Raw genomic sequence first — 19,177 nt, forward strand, 5'->3', positions numbered from 1 at the left:
AAACAATTAGAATACTTCTGCTGCCTTTAACAGGAAAAAAAAATTCAGGGGTGAGGAAGAAGAATTTATCCATTATGCTGCCGTTACTAAACTACTGAGCACAGCTAAGACTGTTGACTGTTCTCTTTCTCCATCTTCAAACTTTCTCTGGGTTTCCACATACCATACTTCTTTTGGTCTCCTTTAACCTTTCCGACTGTTCCTTCTGAGCATCTTTCATAGATTCCTCTTCCTCTATCTGTACTTTTAAATTATTTGTGTCAGTAGGAGTTCTGACCCCTCTCTTCTTCCTTTCATGACTTCAGCTATAATCCGTGGGCTATATCTCTAGCCTTGTTTCCTCTCAGAGATTCAGGAATTCAGATCCAACTGCCTTCTGGATATCATTCATTCCCATAGGCACCCCCAAAACAACATATCCCAAACTGAAGTCCTCTCTCTGAAATTTTGTTCTCTATATACCCCATCTCTGTGTTTGTGCCTGTAGTCCATACAGGTGCCAAATCCGGAAACCTGAGTGCCATCATTGGCAATGTCTTCTCTCTCACACTCCACTTCCAGTCCACCAATTCCTGTCCCTTTTGTTGCCTAAATATTTATGAAATCCATTCACTTTTCTCCCTCTCCACTGCCACTACAAATATTCAAGCTGCCATAAAACCTTTCCAGGATTGTTGCAGGAATTTCTAAACCGTTCTCCTTCCTCCTACAATGGTCTCCCCTTTCACAATCCTACCCTCACGCCATTTACAAACTGAAAATTCATTTCTTTAATTCCCAGGTATAAAATCTTTCCATAGAATGTCATTGCTAGGTGGATGAAGCCTACAAGACCACACATTAGCAAGTGGCTTAGTTTTCATTTCTGGACATTTTTCCCTTTATACTCAAGCCACGTTAAACTTCTGCAAGTTCTTTGAGCATCTTGATTTTTACTGATATTCTTTCTTGTGACTGAAGCATTTTACCCCCGACACCGTACACAGTTATGGAAGATCCCTGCCTCTGCATATAAAAATTATGTGTTTCTCTGGTGTATCCTCATAGCTCTGTGCAATTCTTCTGTCATGACCCTTACTACATTTTGGCTTAACCTGCCTATTATCAATGTCTTTTTCTAAATGTTGCTACCTATAAAGTCTGTGAGAGTAGGAATCACCTCTCTCTTTTTCACCCTTGTGCCCATAGTGCCTCACACAGTGTCTAGCAGATAAAAGGTATTTTTTCAGTATTGTAAAATGGATTACTTGAATTATAAACCATCAGGGAGGCATCTTTTAGCTATATATTTTCATAAAAGAATGGGTTACATGTGAAATAGCATATTCTGAACACCAAAAAATTATTTTAAAGCAATTTATGGAATAATGCAGCTGGCAGAGTGGAGCTATATAGGAAGAGATAGATATCTCAAAATTTTAACACACATTGTCAAAATTTAAAGATTTTTTTTTTTTGGCCGGGCACAGTGGCTCACGCTTGTAATCCCAGCACTTTTTGAGGCTGAAGCAGGCAGATCACGAGGTCAAGAGATTGAGACCATCCTGGCCAACATGGTGAAACCCCATCTCTACTAAAAATACAAAAATTAGCTGGGCATGGTGGTACGTGCCTGTAATCCCAGCTACTCGGGAGGCTGAGGCAGGAGAATTGCTTGAACCCAGGAGGCGGAGGTTGCAGTGAGCCAAGATCACGCCACTGCACTCAAGCCTGGCGACAGAGTGGGACTCCTTCTCAATTAAAAAAAAAAAAAAAAAAGATTTTTTGACTAATATCGACATAATATTTTTATATTCTACTGTACTTCAAGGGGGGAGGATTTCAGATTATACATCATAATAGTTATGAAGAGTCACACAAACTGGATGGCAATTCTCATTTGTGTTCTAACCACACTATTATGCCATATGATTTTATCTTTTATTCTCAAATTTTCAAATTTACCATCTTTTATTAAGCAAAATGTCCATGACAGAACAGTAACAGAATACTGATAATATCTGTTTTATGTATTTAAAAGGGCTTTTGTGAGGAACCATAGACTGCAAATACATGGAAATTATTGTTATTAATATTACTTCATTATTATTTGCTATTATCACTGTGGTTGTGATTGCTTTATCACTTTTGTATGCTTTATAATTTACTTCCAGAAAATAATTATTAATTACTGGGCAATAAATAATATTGTTATCTCTTTAAAATAAATAAATAAATAAAACATTTTTGTTAGATTATTAAGCATAAAGTCTATATGTTAAAATAATGCATCCATTTGGGGAAATATTTCAAAAGAAAGAAATTATAATTCTTAAATATCCTAAAATATCTTTAGTAATATGTATAGTAATAATTTCTAATATATATTTAATGCTTCCCAGGTATATGGTGTTCTGCTAAGTGCCTTCTATTTGTCCTTTAAATTAGTCCTCCTAGAAGTTCTGAGTTAGATGCCCTTATATATCTCGCTTTACGAATTAAAAATCTGAATATGTAGAGAGAGTGAGCAGCTTATCCTGGGGAATTCTAATGAAATTTGAGGCCTCAGATCCCACACACTTTGGTAGTGTGTGCTAGGGTATGATGTGATCAATAAAGGTAAAATCTTAAAATACATCGAATGTGTCCAAAAGTAAAGCAGTATGATTATTTTAGTATAGCTCATCTGAAAATTCTTTTAAAAAGTGAATTATTGAGTTTAGTTGAAAGGGTATAGATGTGGCTTTGCGTTCCACTAGAAACTTTTTATCATTTAATGGTAAGTTAAAAACATTTAGCCTAATGCATCTACCACAGATAATCTTATCATCGAGTTCTCTAAGGCTCACTTCATTGAAGTCTATAGTGGTGTAGCATTCTGGAAATAATGCACACCTATTGACTACAGAGTCTCAAGCAAATTCTAAATGACTCTGTTATGAAAGAGGGAAGAAACTTAGTATATAATAGCTCATTTGTATTTGTTATTGCCTTTAAAGTAATCTTCACAACAAACTCATGATCTCAGAACCTTTGGTCTCATTTTATGGATAAATACACGTTTTAAATAATTTGTATAACATACTCACAGTTTAACTGTGAGTAGGAATAGGGGTGCCAAGTTTTCAAGTCAGATTTTTCCAACTGCAGAGTCTATGCTTTTTTGACAGAATTAGACTGAGTGAGGAGCTGGGACTTGACACCAGGGAGGGGCTTGGACGTGGACCATTTAGAGGACTAGCTAAAACAGAGTGCGGGCAAAATCAGCTTTCTTTTCCTTTTCCTTTTTTTTTTTTTTTGGAAACAGGGTCTCCCTCTGTCTCCCAAGCTGGAGTGCAGTGGCACAATCTCGGCTCACTGCAGCCTCCGCCTCCTGGGTTCAATAGATTCTCATGCCTCAGCCTTCCGAGTAGCTGGGACTATAGACATGCGCCACCACACCTGGCTAATTTTTGTATTTTTACTAGAGATGGGGTTTCACCATGTTGGCCAGGCTGGTCTTAACTCCTGACCTCGGGCGATCCCCCCACCTTGACCTCCCAAAGTGCTGGGATTATAGGTGTGAGCCACCTCACCTGGCTGCAAAATCAGCTTTCAATCAGACATGCCTACCAGTGTGCCATGTCAACTTACCATTGCCATGGCAACATTTGGGAGTTACCGCCCCTTTACATGACAATGACCCAAGGACTACTACCCTTTCCCTAGAAATTTCTGCATAAACTGCCCCTTAATCTGCATGCAATTAAAAATGGGAATAAATATGACTGCAAAACTGCCCTGAGCTGCTGCCCTCTGCCTAGGGGTCGCCCTGCTTTTCAGGGGCAGTCATGGAACTGTAATACTGCTGGAGATGTAACACTGCCTCTTCAATTAAGCTGTTTACTTCTACCTCTGGCTTGCCCTTGAATTCTTTCCTGGGCAAAGCCAAGAACCCTTGCAGGCTAAGGTCCACTCTGGGGCCCACCTGTCCTGCATTAAGACTTTGAATATATGTAAATTGCATATGTATTTTGAGGCTTGGCCGTAGGTCACACCTGGTCAGCACTGCCTTTGGTTGGATTCAAATTTACACTGTGGCAGACCCTAATATATGTGTAGCAACTGTAACTGAAATCAAGATTGAAATCTGTACAAAAATGGTATTAGTTTATAACCAAGCTGTGATATTACAGAGAGTTAACTAGGGAAGAAATTACTTTTTCTGGTGACTCTTTTCCTATATCTTATTTTGAACAGTATCTGTAATAATTTCATTTATTTGGATGTAGAAACACTTAAAATGTTTTCATATTCTTCTTTATGCTAAAGTTGAACATTGTTCATTCTCTAATAACTTCGATGTACCATAACAATTGCCTTACCAAAAAAATTCATTTAGTTTAGAAAATTGTATCAACTTTTATGTTATCTTTTTCCTATTTGACATCTTATCTGATGTACAGTGGGTGTTTAGACTTTTTTTTTACTTTGTCATAGATAGATGGATACATAGATAGATACATCAATAGATAATAGATAAACTCAGGTTAAATAATGGTATAAGGAAATACATGAATGCATATTTTGCTTACTGTGATCCAATGTGTCATTTGTAGATAAGGATGAATATCTTAGCAAGACTGGAGACGGTGTTTTGCCTCCCTGCCGGGATGCTAAATCACCCCGTCCTGCTTCCATTAAAAAGACACACACCACTAGCAAATTCAATGATGCTGAACCTGCAAAGGGAAAGTTATTTATTGGTATGTAGCAAATATATAGTGTACTTTCCAAAATTAGTCCATGACATGATCTGCTTAATATCTTTTAATTTAAAAGTTAGGTTTTTACAAGTAACAAGAAATTAATGAAGAAAATTGGGAATTCATCATTAATTTTAAATGGATCATCTGTGTGGAGAGTTGTCTTCAAGGGTCAGTAGTAGAGATTCTTTAATGTTCTTGGTTCATGGCACTCTTACTGTTTCAGTATTCACTTTTCCAAATGCCAAAATGTACCACATAGTTCAATTTATTAAATGCATTGGGACAAAAATGTAAGACTAGTAACTTACGTGCTATCTAATAGATATTGCTGTAATATTTAACAAAAATGTTAATACTTGTGGAGCCTCTGTAAATTTACTGTGACATCCCAAGCACTCTCTGTGCACAGTTTGGGAACTGCGGAACTAAAGACTTGTCTCTTCATTATTTAACTAACTGTAGCCAAGGTTTCCTGTCTTAGAAAGAGGTCAGCACAGATAAATATGTGAGTTTCATACTATTATTTGCAATTAACTATTCAAATGTTTATTCTCTGGATGTAGGTAATATTGAACATTTTTTTCTTTTTATTGAATGGACCAAACCAAATTAAATAATATGAGGTTTTTAGTGAGTATGTGATTGTGCCATTATATAGCCAGATATTTTTGGAAAAAAAAGATGAAATCATTTTATATTCTTGAAAATTACTTTAACTTGAAAATGCTTTATTTTATTAAAGTACTTGATTTGGATAGAAAGTCATTTGGGATCTAAAGCAATATTGTGTTTGTGTAATTTATTCAGATGAGATTAAATTTTTTCTACTACATAATGCTGAAGATCGTCAATACATTTTGCTAATGTAATAAAAAATGGAAGATTCCACTTCAGGGAATATTTTCACCTACCATTATGGCAAGAAGAAAATGTAACTTTTATTTATTGAAATCCACCTATTGTTAAAACGTTTCTCTTAGGTACTTCAAAGTAAATGTATTTTCATTGTTTATTTTAAGATACAGTAAATTGACTCAGAATTTCTTTGAGAGCATAGAATAATTGGTAGAATGGGTTCTATTAGTCTGCATACAAATGACAATAACTGACAGAATATTTTACTCCTGGTCAAGTAGCCCCCTTTTTTTTTTTTTTAACAAACTAATTTGAATTTTAGGAGTGGAAGTACTGCCTGAACATTTGCACTTGGATGAAAGTGAAACATCAAAGGAAGATAATGGATCTATGGAAAAGGAAAACTATGAACAATTCCTTTCTCTTGAAGAAGGAACAAAGGCACACTGCTTTTTTGAGAAGGTTGTAAACGCAGCACACACCTGGTTCAGTCTCTTTGGCTGGCCTGAAGGACCCCATTCTTTTTCTATTCCAGAGACTATAAGAAGGTGAGAGTCACGTGTTTCTCTAAATTCCTTGCTTTGTATCGCATCATAAAATACAATCTATTGATTGCGATTATATTAAGTGAAATACAATATGAAATAATTTATTCTGGACTGATATATTATGAAGCATCTCATAATTTATTGTTGTTATTGCAAGAAGAGCAAAATGATGCAAACACAAATTTTTTACTATAATGTCATCTTTAATTTCTTTTAAATATCTGATAATTTTAGGTAAGCACTGAAATTCTCTGAACCTCACCTTCCTCATCTGTGATATGAGGAAGGTTATCCTATGAGTAGGAAAGCCTTTTAAAGTTATAAATTTTATAAATTACACATTGCTGTGTACATAAACTATTAGCCCTCGATCGAGATTATAGCCAAGTAGACAGGTAATGGTATTAATGAACAATGAGGGCTCACTTTTCTTTGACATGATTTCCTCTTTTACAGTGCATTTACTTCCCTTCTTTCATGTGTTGTGTTATTACTCAGTATGTCTAAAATAGTTCAACTGTTTCGGTTATATCAAGTGACTTAATTATGTGTTAATTTAAACAGGAGTTTAGGCCTGTTACTTGTTATAATGTTGTTGGTGTGATATGCTCTCACAGCTTTTCCACCTGCTTTCTCAGCAATGAGTTAACTTGCTGCAACCATGGTGGGGAGTACAGTACTCATACCTATAGTGGACTATGGGCTATTTATAGAATTTCTGCTCTATAGTCGAGGGACCTAGGTAAAACTAAGGCTACAGTTTTCCTATATGTTACCTTTTTCAGGTTTTTAAATTAATAGGACAAATCTAGCTTCATAGAATGATTTGGCTAATATTTCATCTTTGTCCCTGCTGTGAGAAAATTAATGCAATAGCTACCCTGAAAATTTATAGTTTTCATCATAAAATCATTTGTTATTGAAACATTTTTTGAAATGTTTGTGCATCTTCTTTCTTGAACCTGAAGATAGAGATTGTCAGACATGCTCTTTGTTGATGTGGACCTTGGATAATTTCACTCTTTAGAAACACCACTTCACAGCAATAAGGAAAATAAGATCCAGTTCATCTGTTGATTTCTAAGATATATACAAGCAGAATAGCAGAAGACAAAGGAATTATTTGAGGGGATTTCCTATTTATTGATTAATTCTTAGTCTTTTCTTTTTATAAGACTATGAAAATTTTATTAAGTTATATTTTGTCTTTTACAAGAACTCTTCTTCATAAACATATTTTGGGATCTAGTTAATGAATTAGATGACTTATGGGATTTTATCAATTTTTTGAACAAATTGCAATCATATATAATTATAGGGTACACAGCATTAATATGGTATATATATGTATGGTGTGGAATAATTAAATCAAGATAATTAACATATTCGTCATCTTAAGTATTTATCATTTATTTCTCTTGTATAATTGCAACCTTGTATAATTTGACCAACATCTCTTGGGTCCCTGAACCTTTAGCCTCTGATAACCACCATTTCACTCTCAGCTTCAATGAATTCAACTTTTTTAGATAAAATGCATGAGTGAGATCATGTAACATTCATCTTTCAATGCCTGGCTTATTTCACTTAGCATAATGTCCTTCAGGTTCATCCATGTTGTCAAAAATTACTGGATTTCACTCTTTTTAAGGCTGAGGAGTGTTTCATTTTCTTTATCCTTTCATCTGTTGATTGACACTTAGGTTGATTCCATATCTTGGCTATTGTGAATAATGCTGTAATAAACCTGGGAGTGATTATATCTTTTCAATATACTGATTTCATTTACTTTAGATACCCAGTATTGGGATAGGTGGATTATGTGGTAGCTTTATTTTAATGTTTTAATTTTAAATTTATATTTATTATTTTGTTATTTTTATTTGTTTTTATTTTATTTTATTTTATTTTATTTTTTGAGACAGAGTCTCTCTCTGTCACCCAGGCTGGAGTGTAGTGGCGCAATCTCAGCTCACTGCAACCTCTGCCTCCCAGGCTCAAGCAATTCTTCTGCCTCAGTCTCCCAAGTAGCTAAGACTACAGGTGCATGCCACCATGCCCGGCTAATCTTTGCATTTTTCATAGAGACAGGGTTTCACTATGTTGGCCAGGCTGATCTAGAACTCTTGACCTCGTGATCCACTTGCCTGGGCCTCCCAAAGTGCTGGGATTACAGGCATGAGCCACCGCACCTGGTCTCTTGTTATTTTTTAATAATTTCAACTTTTATTTTAGATTCAGGGGTCCATGTGTAATATACATGCATATATTGTATGATGCTGAAGTTTGGAATACAAATAATCCTATCACCCAAATAAAGAGCACAGTACACAACAGTTAGTTTTTTGACACTTGTTGCATTCCCTCATGTCTCCTTCTATTAGTCCTGAGTGCCTTTTGTGACCATCTTTTTGTTCATGAGTAGCCAATATTTAGGTCCCACAAGAGAGAGCATGCGGTGTTTGGTTTTTTTGTTCCTGTGTTTATTCACTTAAGATAATGGTCCAGCTGCATCCATGTTGCTGCAAATGACATGATTTCATTCTTTTTTATGGTTTCATAGTATTCTATGGTGTATATGTACCACATTTTCTTTATCCAATCCACCATTGATGGGGAACTAGGTTGATTCTATGTCTTTGCTATTGCGAATAATGCTGTGATGAATATAGAAATGCATATGGCTTTTTGGTAGAATGATTTATCTTCTGTTGGATAGTACCCCACCATGAGATTGCTGGGTTGAATGGTATTTCTGTTTCCAGTTCTTTGAGAAATCTCCAAACTGCTTTCCACAGTAGCTGATCTTACTTGCATTCCCACCAATAGTATTTATTTATTATTTTTATTTTTTTATTATACTTTAAGTTCTAGGGTACGTGTGCACAACGTGCAGGTTTGTTACATATGTATACTTGTGCCATGTGGGTGTGCTGCACCAATAGTATTTAAACATTCACTTTTCTCTGCAGCCTCACAAACATCTCTTGTTTTTGCCTTTTTAGTAATAGTCATTCTGACTGGTGTGAAATGGTATCTCACTGTGATGTTGATTTGCATTTCTCTGATGTTTAGTAATGTTGAGCACTTTTTCATATGTCTGTTGGCCAGTTATAGATCTCCTTTTCAAAAGCATCTGTTTATGTTATTTGCCCACTTTTTAATGGGGTTGTGTTTTGCTTTTGAACTGTTTCAGTTCCTTATAGATTATGGATATTAGACCTTTGTCAGATGCACAGTTTGCAAATATTTGCTCCCATTCTATAGCTTGTTTGTTTACTCTGTTAATAGTTTCCTTTGCTGTGTAGAAGCCCTTTAGTTTAACTGGTCCCACTAGTCACTTTTTTCTTTTTGTTGCAATTGATTTTGAGGACTTAGACGTAAATTCTTTCCCAAGGCCAATGTCCAGAATGGTGATTCCTAGGTTTTCCTCTAGAATTCTTATAGATTGGGACTTTATATTTAAATGTTTAATCCATCTTGAGTTAATTTTTGTATATGGTGAAAGTTAGTGGTCTACTTTTAATCATCTGCAAATGACTAGCCAAGTATCATAGTATCATTTATTGAATACGGAATCTTTCTCTATTGCTTATTTTTGTTGACTGTGTTGAAGATTAGATGGCTATAGTCATACAGCTTTATTTCTGGATTCTTGTTCTGTTCTGTTGGTCTTTGTGTCTGTTTTTGTACCAGTACCATCCAATTTTGGTTCCTATAGCCTTATAGTACAGTTTGAAGTCAGGTAATACAACGCCTCCACCTTTTTGTTTTTTTTTTTTTTTTTTTTTTGCTCAGGATTCATTAAGTCATTTGGATTTATTTTTGCTCACATACGAATTTTAGAAAAGTTTTTTTTTTAATAATTCTTTGAAAAATAGCATTGGTAATTTGGTAGAAATAACATTGAATCTATAGATTGCTTTGGGCAGTAAGTCCATTTTAACGATATTGATTCTTCCAACCAATGAACATAAAATGTTTTTCCATTTGTTTGTGTCATCTATGATTTCTTTCAGCAATGTTTTATAGATCTCCTTGTATAGATCTTTCACCTCTTGGTCAGATGTATTCTTAGGTATTTTATTTCTCTGTGGCTGTTGTAAATAAGACTGCCTTCTTGATTTGGCTCTCAGTATGAACATTATTGGTGAATAGAAATGCTACCAATTTTCATACATTGATTTTGTATCTTGAAACTTTACTGAAGTCATTTATTAGTTACAGGAAATCTCTGGGATGCAGCAAAAACATTGTTAAGAGGAAAGTTTATAATGCTAAACACCTAACTCAAAAAGTTAGAAAGATTCCAAATTGCTGGGTGTGATGGCTCATGCCTGGAATTCCAGCACTTTGGGAGGCTGAGGTGGGCATGTTGCCAGAGGTCAGGAGTTCAAGACAAGTCTGGCCAACATGGTGAAACCCCGTTTCTACAAAAATACAAAACAATTAGTCAAGCATGGTGGCACACTCCTGTAGTTTCAGCTACTAGGGAGGCTGAGGCAGGAGAATTTATTGAACCCATAAGGCGGAGGTTGCAGTGAGCTGAGGTCATGCCACTGCACTCCAGCCTGAATGACAGGGCAAGACTTGGTCTCAAAAACAAAAAAAATCTCAAATTAAACTTCATACATTGAGGCACTAGAAAAACTACATTTGCTGAGGAGTGCTTTACTTCCAACTATGTGGTCAATTTTGGAATAAGTGCGATGTGGTGCTGAGAAGAATGTATATTCTGTTTATTTGAGGTGGAGAGTTCTGTAGATGTCTATTAGGTCTGCTTGGTGCAGAGCCAAGTTCAATTCCTGGATATCCTTGTTAACCTTCTGTCTCGTTGATCTGTCTAATATTGACAGTGGGGTGTTAAAGTCTCCCATTGTTATTATGTGGGTGTCTAAGTCTCTTTTTAGGTCTCTAAGGATTTGCTTTATGAATCTGGGTGCTCCTATATTGGGTACATATATATTTAGGATAGTTAGCTCTTCTTATCGAATTGATCCCTTTACCATTATGTAACGACCTTCTTTGTCTCTTCTCATATTTCTTGGTTTAAAGTCTGTTTTATCAGAGACTAGGAGTGCAACCCCTGCTTTTTTTTTTGCTTTCCATTTGCTTGGTAGGTCTTCCTCCATCCCTTTATTTTGAGCCTATGTGTGCCTCTGCACATGAGATGGGTCTCCTGAATACAGCACACTGATGGATCTTGACTCTTTATCCAATTTGCCAGTCTGTGTCTTTTAATTGGGGCATTTAGCCCATTTACATTTAAGGTTAATATTGTTATGTGTGAATTTGATTCTGTCATTATGATGTTACCTGGTTATTTTGGCTGTTAGTTGATGCAGTTTCTTCCTAGCGTTGATAGTCTTTACAATTTGGCATGTTTTTGCAGTGGCTGGTGCCAGTTGTTCCTTTCCATGTTTAGTGCTTCCTTCATGAGCTCTTGTAAGGCAGGCCTGGTGGTGACAAAATCTCTCAGGATTTGCTTGTCTGTAAAGGATTTTATTTCTCCTTCATTTCTAAAGCTTAGTTTGGCTGGATATGAAATTCTGGGTTGAAAATTCTTTTCTTTAAGAATATTGAATATTGGCCCCCAGTCTCTTCTGGCTTGTAGGGTTTCTTCCAAGAGGTCTGCTGTTAGTCTGATGGACTTCCCTTTGTGGGTAACCTGACCTTTCTCTCTGGCTGCCCTTAGCATTTTTTCCTTCATTTCAACCTTGGTGAATCTGACAATTATGTGTCTTGGGGTTGCTCTTCTCGAGGAGTATCTTTGTGGTGTTCTCTGTATTTTCTGAATTTGAATGTTAGTCTGCCTTGCTAGGTTGGGGAAGTTCTCCTGGATAATATCCTGAAGAGTGTTTTCCAGGTTGGTTCCATTCTCCCTGCCACTTTCAGGTACACCAATCAGATGTAGATTTGATCTTTTCACATAGTCTCATATTTCTTGGAGGCTTTGTTCATTTCTTTTTACTCTTTTTTCTCTAAACTTCTCTTCTTGCTTCATTTCATTCATTTGATCTTCAGTCACTGATACCGTTTCTTCCACTTAATCGAGTCGGCTACTGAAGCTTGTGCATGCATCACATAGTTCTCGTGCCATGGTTTTTAGCTCCATCTGGCTTTTTAAGGTCTTCTCTACGCTGTTGATTCTAGTTAGCAATTTGACTAATCTTTTGTTCAAGGTTTTTAGCTTCCTTGCGATGGGTTCAAACTTCCTCTTTTAGCTTGGAGAAGTTTGTTATTACTGACTGTCTGAAGCCTACTTCTTCTGTCAAATCATCAAAGCAACAATGGTGCTGGGAAAGCTGACTAGCCATATGTAGAAAGCTGAAACTGGATCCCTTCCTTACACCTTATACAAAAATTAATTCAAGATGGATTAAAGACTTAAATGTTAGACCTAAAACCATAGAAACCCTAGAAGAAAACCTAGGCAATACCATTCAGGACATAGGCATGGGCAAGGACTTCATGACTAAAACACCAAAAGCAATGGCAACAGAAGCCAAAATAAACAAATGGGATCTAATTAAACTAAAGAGCTTCTGCACAGCAAAAGAAACTACCATCAGAGTGAACAGGCAACCTACAGAATGGGAGAAAATTTTTGCAATCTACCTCTCTGACAAAGGACTAATATCCAGAATCTACAAAGAACTTAAACAAATTTACAAGAAAAAATCAAACAACCCCATCAAAAAGTGGGCAAAGTATGTGAACAGACACCTTTCGAAAGAAGACTTTTATAGAGCCAACAGACACATGAAAAAATGATCATCATCACTGGTCATCAGAGAAATGCAAATCAAAACCACAATGAGATACCATCTTACACCAGTTAGAATGGCGATCATTAAAAAGTCAAGAAACAGCAGGTGCTGGAGAGGATGTGGAGAAATAGGAACACTTGTACACTGTTGGTGGGACTGTAAACTAGTTCCACCATTGTGGAAGACAGTGTGGCGATTCCTCAAGGATCTAGAACTAGAAATACCATTTGACCCAGCGATCCCATTCCTGGGTATATACCCAAAGAATTATAAATCATGCTACTATAAAGACACATGCACACGTATGTTTACTTCAGCACTATTCACAATAGCAAAGAACTGGAACCAACCCAAATGTCCATCAGTGATAGACTGGATTAAGAAAATGTGGCACATACACACCATGGAATATTATGCAGCCATAAAAAAAGGATGAGTTCATGTCCTTTGTAGCGACATGAATGAAACTAGAAACCATCATTCTGAGCAAACTATCACAAGGACAGAAAACCAAACACTGCATGTTCTCACTCATAGGTGGGAATTGAACAATGAGAACACTTGGACACAGGATGGGCAACATCACACACTGTGGCCTGTTGTGGGGTGGAGGTATGGGGGAGTGATAGCATCAGGAGAAATACCTAATGTAAATGATGAGTTAATGGGTGCAGCAAACCAACACAGCACATGTATACATATGTAGTAAACCTGAACGTTGTGCACATGCACCGTAGAACTTAAAAGTATAATTTAAAAAAAAGAAAAACTAGGAAAACTAGCCCAAAAGCTAGCAGAATAAAATATATTACTAAAATAAGAGCAGAACTGAATGAATTTGAAACTCAAAAATATATGCAAAGAATCAACAAAACCAAAACTTGTTTTTTTGAAAAGATAAACAAGATTGATAGACTACTAGCTAGACTAATAAAGAGAGAATATACAAATAAGCACAATCAAAATCACTAAATGTAGCATTACAACTGATCCCACAGAAATACAAAGGATCCTAAGAGATGTTTATTCACACTTCTGTGCACACGAACTAGAAAATTTAGAGAATGTGGATAAATTCCTGAAAGCACACAACCTCTCAAGATTGAATCAGGAAGAAATTGAATCCCTGAACAGATCAATATTGATTTCTAAAATTAAATCAGTAATAAAAAACCTACTAACAAAAGCCATGGACCAAAAGAATTTACAGCCAAATTCTACCAGATATACAAAGAAGAGCTGTTAACAATTATACTGATTCTATTCCAAATAATCAAGGAGGAAGGACTCCTCCCTAACATACTCTTGGAAGCCAGCATCACTGTGATACCAAAACCTGGCAGACACAATGAACAAAGAAAACCATAGGGCAACATTCCTGATGAACATAGATGTAAAAATCCTCAATAAAATATTAGAAAACTGAATCCAGTAGCACATCAAAATGCTAATTCACCATGATCAAGTAGGCTTCATCCCTGGGATGCAAGTTTGATTCAACACACACTAATTAATCAATGTGATTCACCGCACATAAGGAATTAAAAACAAAAACTGTGTAATCATCTCAATAGATGTGATAAAAGCCTTCAATGATATCCAACATCCCTTCATGATAAAAAATCTCAACAGAGTCACCAGCAAAGGAACATACCTCAAAATAACAAGAGCCATCTATGACAGCCAACATCATACTGAATGGGCATAAGCTGGAACCATTTCCCTTGAGTACTAGAACAAAACATGGATGCCCACTCTGACCACTCCTATTCAAAATAGTATGGGAAGTCCTTTTCAGAGCAAGCAGACAGGAGAAAGAAACAAAAGGCATCCAAATAAGGAAAGAAGTCTTACTTTCTGTCTTCACTGATGATATGATTTTATGCTTAGAAAACCCTAGTTTTATTTATTTGTTTATTTATTTTTTTTTTGAGATGGAGTCTCATTCTGTCGCCCTGGCTGGAGTGCAGTGGCACGATCTCCGCTCACTGCAAGCTCCGCCACCTCCCAGGTTAACGCCATTCTCCTGCGTCAGCCTCCCTAGAAGCTGGGACTACAGGCGCCCGCCACCACGCCCGGCTAATTTTGTTTGTATTTTCAGTAGAGATGAGGTTTCACCGTGTTTGCCAGGATGGTCTCGATCTCCTGACCTCGTGATCCGCCCGCCTCAGCCTCCCAAAGTGCTGGGATTACAGGCATGAGCCACTGCGCCCGGCCACCTAGTTTTATTTTTAATTTTTTGAGGAACCTCCATAATGTTTTCTATACAGCTGTACTAATTTACCTTCCTACCAGAAGTGTGCAAGCATTGCCTTTTCTCCACATCTTCTCCAACACTTGTTATTGTTCATATTTTTTATAAGTCAATCTAACAGCCGTGAGATAATATCTCATTGGGATTTTAATTTGCACTTCCTTTATAATTAATGACTTTGGGCACCAGTCTTTTTTCAGTTCCTAGAAGCCCTTAGGTATTATTTCTTTTTAACTCTTCCCCAAATCAGCAGAAGATAGAAGTAGCCCTTGAAATAGACAAGAAAACACAGTTTATGTTTCAGAGATAATCACAGAAAATATAGTAAATATTACAGTCTATTCTTTTCAAGCTGGGTGAATTGTGGGAATAACATTTTCTGTAAACACCACTGGGAAGATCTCTAAGCAACTAATCATAGAGTCATTTGAACTGTACTGGAAGTCCCACTTATTCTGAGAGAACTAATTGCAGTACATATTGGTGCTATTCCAGGATTCCACTCTAGCATGAAGCTCCCTGCAGTTGCCACCTACAAATAACACATCCTAGAATACCAGTCAGGAAGCTTAAGGGGAAGTTTAAGGAAAGCTTGTTCCAAAGCTAACTATTCCATCCCAGACCCTCTCATTTAGTATAATACGTAGACTCTTATAGAAAATCAAATGCATCCAGTAGAATGTTTTATCTTTCATAACAAGAGGATCTGAAATGAGGAAAATATTTCCTCTATGCCTCCATTTTCTCATCTGTAAAAAAGGAGATAATGGTATACCTAACCAATACAGTCTCTGTAACATTTATGAGATAATATATTTAATGCATGTCAGAGCAGACTTTAGGACCTAGTAAGTCTTCAGTAAATCTTAGCTATTATTAAAAAATTTACTTAGGATTATATTAATATTGTTATGTATTTCTAATTTCATTAATCATATTCACCAACTCTTGTATTTGGCAGTAGAGAGTCAGTTTAAAACTCATCATTTTCAAGAAAGCACATTTCCAAATTATGTTTTATTAAAAATATTTCACCTTTCTTTGCAGGATGTTTACCCAGCTTGATTCAGGAACATTTGACACACACACACACACACACACACACACACACACACACACACATATATATGTGCATACATACATATATAGTATACATACGTGTATACAAGTATCTATACATGTATGTGTACATATATGTATGTATACACATGTATGTGTGTATATGCACTTATATATGTATGTATATATCACATATATTTATATATGTATGTATATATACACATATACATAGCATAGCATGCTGTTCTCTTTGCAGCTTTGAGCTGCTGGCAAGCTCACTGATAAATTTAATAGTATTAAATAGTATTAAAATGAAGTGTTACCTCCATTTCTGGGCATCCTGCCCATTCATACTGTCAACAGTGTCCAACAAAGTCATAGAAACTTGACTTCAGATTCAAGCTAAGTATTAAAATGAAAATGGGTATAATAATTCATTCTAGTTGTGTTTGAATTCTTCCTTTTGCACACTGGTATAACAATAATGAGATATTCTACAATTCTTATTTTTAAAAGAGTTTTATTTGTTAATCATTTTACTGCATGTTTGCTGGTGATAGTGATGGGTGAGCCTTTTGAATATCTTCAATCTCCAAAGTAGGGGATTCTCACAATTGAAAAATCAACAAAATCCTTTAAGATATTAATATATATGTAAGAGCAAAAGGAATATAGTTAAACTACATATAGGCAAATATGGAGTTATTAAACAATAATTTAATAATGTTTAATAGTATTATTTGTGTTTATTGTTATTAATCACTTCATATTTGCCTATATGTTTATCAACATCATTGTTCTTTCTTTTGCATCTTTAGTCTTGCAGGTATGATAATTTTTATTTTCTCAAATGTTGCAGTATGAATGCTATTCTATGACCTATATTTCATTGCAGTAATTTTGTTTTTATTTGATTTAATCTACTATTAAGCTCATCCATTGCTTTCTTAATTTTATTTATTCAGATTTTTATTTGTGAATGCTCCATTAGTCACATTTTATATAGTTTATTGTTCCATGACAAAGTTGCCAATTTTGAACATAGTACATATGGTTAGTTTAAAACCTGTGTGTTCACTGAGCTCTGTGGGGTCTCAGCATAGCAGCCACTCAAGCATGTGTGGAGACCTAGACGCTTTAGATACTCTGGCTTTCCAGTCCTCCCAGCAAAAGTAACTGAAACTCTGGCAAAGTGGGAGGTTAGACACCCATACATATCCCAAGGAGAGGAGCTGAATCCAGGGTGTGAAGTAGCGACAGTCTGCAGACCCCCCTTCTACAACACCTGACAGGAAAGGACCCACTGGCTTGGAATTCTAGCCAGCAAATGGTAGCAATGTTGCACCTACCTTGGACGGAACTCCTGGGTGGAGGGGCCGGCTGCCATCTCTGCTCTTTGGGTGACTTGGCCAATCCAGCCTTTGGGCTTTGAAGAGTCCAAACTGACCAGAGGCAGAGGGATCCCCCAGCACAATAAAACTGCTGTATCAAAAACAAAACAAAACAAAACAAAAAACCCTGTGTCTTACAACTATAATACTATAATACCTGGGATCCCTGAGTGTCTATTTTTATTGCTTATTGTTCCTTTTCATTTGCATTAATCTTGACCAATAGTGGTGTTAATTTTCTCCATAAAATATTTGTTTCTTTGCTGGTGACTTCAGTATACACTAGCTCTATCATATCCATTACTTATGAGGAAACTAAGGAACAGAAAAGTCAAGTAACTTTTATAATGTCATGCAATAAGTGGAAGAGCCATGTTTTGAGCAGTGGTAGTCTATTTCTTGCCCAGTGGAATGTATTTTCTTCTGTATGAACTTCCTATCTACCAAAGTGGGTAACTGCCATTCAAAACGGCCTCGGATACTTTTTTTTTTTTTTTCCATTATTTGTGGATACTTTTTATTTGTCAATCTAAGCAAGTGATACATCTGTTACTCTCATCGCTAACAATTAGACAATGTGGTGTGAGATATTGAATAAATTATAGACAGCAAGAATAGTGGTAATTTTTAACTTCATTAAAAGTCAGTATGCATCACAACCTTGTGCAATATTACTAGGAATTAGAGATTGCAGTATCTTATTTAAAGAACAGAAGAATATATATTATCTGTGGGCTTTATCTTTAAAATGAAAATCCCCGCTTATTAAGCCGATGTGCAGGATGTGCCCTTCTAAGCATTAAAATACAAATACTGAGAAAATGTGTGTACATTATTTTTGTATATACATGTGTGATAAACATTTGAAATCTGTCTTGGAAACTATTATAGACCTTATTATCTCCAATTTATATCGTGCAAAATTGAGCTCTGTGAGTTTAGGTAGCTTGCCACACTCACTCAGCTAGTAGGTGATGGGTTTAAATTCAATCTGTATTCTATTTCTCAAGATCCAATCTATTCATAATCTAATACTTCAGATTTGACAGTTACAGCATTAGATAATTATGTGTGTTTAAATGAGATACTGGAAATCTCTGATAATATTTAACAAATCTTTTTTTGACCAACAAATGGTAGCCTGGTGAAGTGTATTATGGACTTTCTTACTTAGTTGATTTTAATAGAGTTTTATTTAGTTATTGAATTGAACATTTTTTTCCCCATAGTATAACATTTTGAGACTGTTTTTAATTTAAAGTCTTTTTCTCATAGGGATGTATATAAAATGCGACTCTACTCATCAACCTCGCCACCTCAAAAGTTTTCCAAACAGAATGACTTTTCCAAATTTAATAAGACTATTTATGATGTGCTGCTCCATTTGAGTGGAAAAATGCCACCTGGAATTAATTCAAGTCAATCTTTACCCGTAGATAACCATGAAAAAAGGGTAATTCAACTTCATTTGCAACATTCTTCACTTCTGGACTTTCTCAGGTAAGTGCCTGGATGTGCTCGTATAAGCCTGTAACTCTGGCTTGGATAGTTAGATAAATGAGCAGATAGATAG

At 35.9% G+C, this 19,177-nt stretch overlaps 1 protein-coding gene across 1 annotated transcript in view; it reads left to right on the top strand.

Moving 5' to 3' along the window:
* Positions 1 to 19,177, top strand: part of CFAP47 (cilia and flagella associated protein 47) — a 427,534-nt gene that overhangs the window by 121,650 nt on the left and 286,707 nt on the right. Inside the window, exons 28-30 of the mRNA XM_015127166.3 lie at positions 4,578 to 4,724; positions 5,905 to 6,130; positions 18,880 to 19,104. Coding sequence (XP_014982652.3) covers positions 4,578 to 4,724; positions 5,905 to 6,130; positions 18,880 to 19,104 — 598 coding nt within the window. The remainder of the gene's footprint in view (positions 1 to 4,577; positions 4,725 to 5,904; positions 6,131 to 18,879; positions 19,105 to 19,177) is intronic.

Source organism: Macaca mulatta, chromosome X (assembly GCF_049350105.2).
Source record: "Macaca mulatta isolate MMU2019108-1 chromosome X, T2T-MMU8v2.0, whole genome shotgun sequence".
NCBI lineage: Eukaryota > Metazoa > Chordata > Mammalia > Primates > Cercopithecidae > Macaca > Macaca mulatta.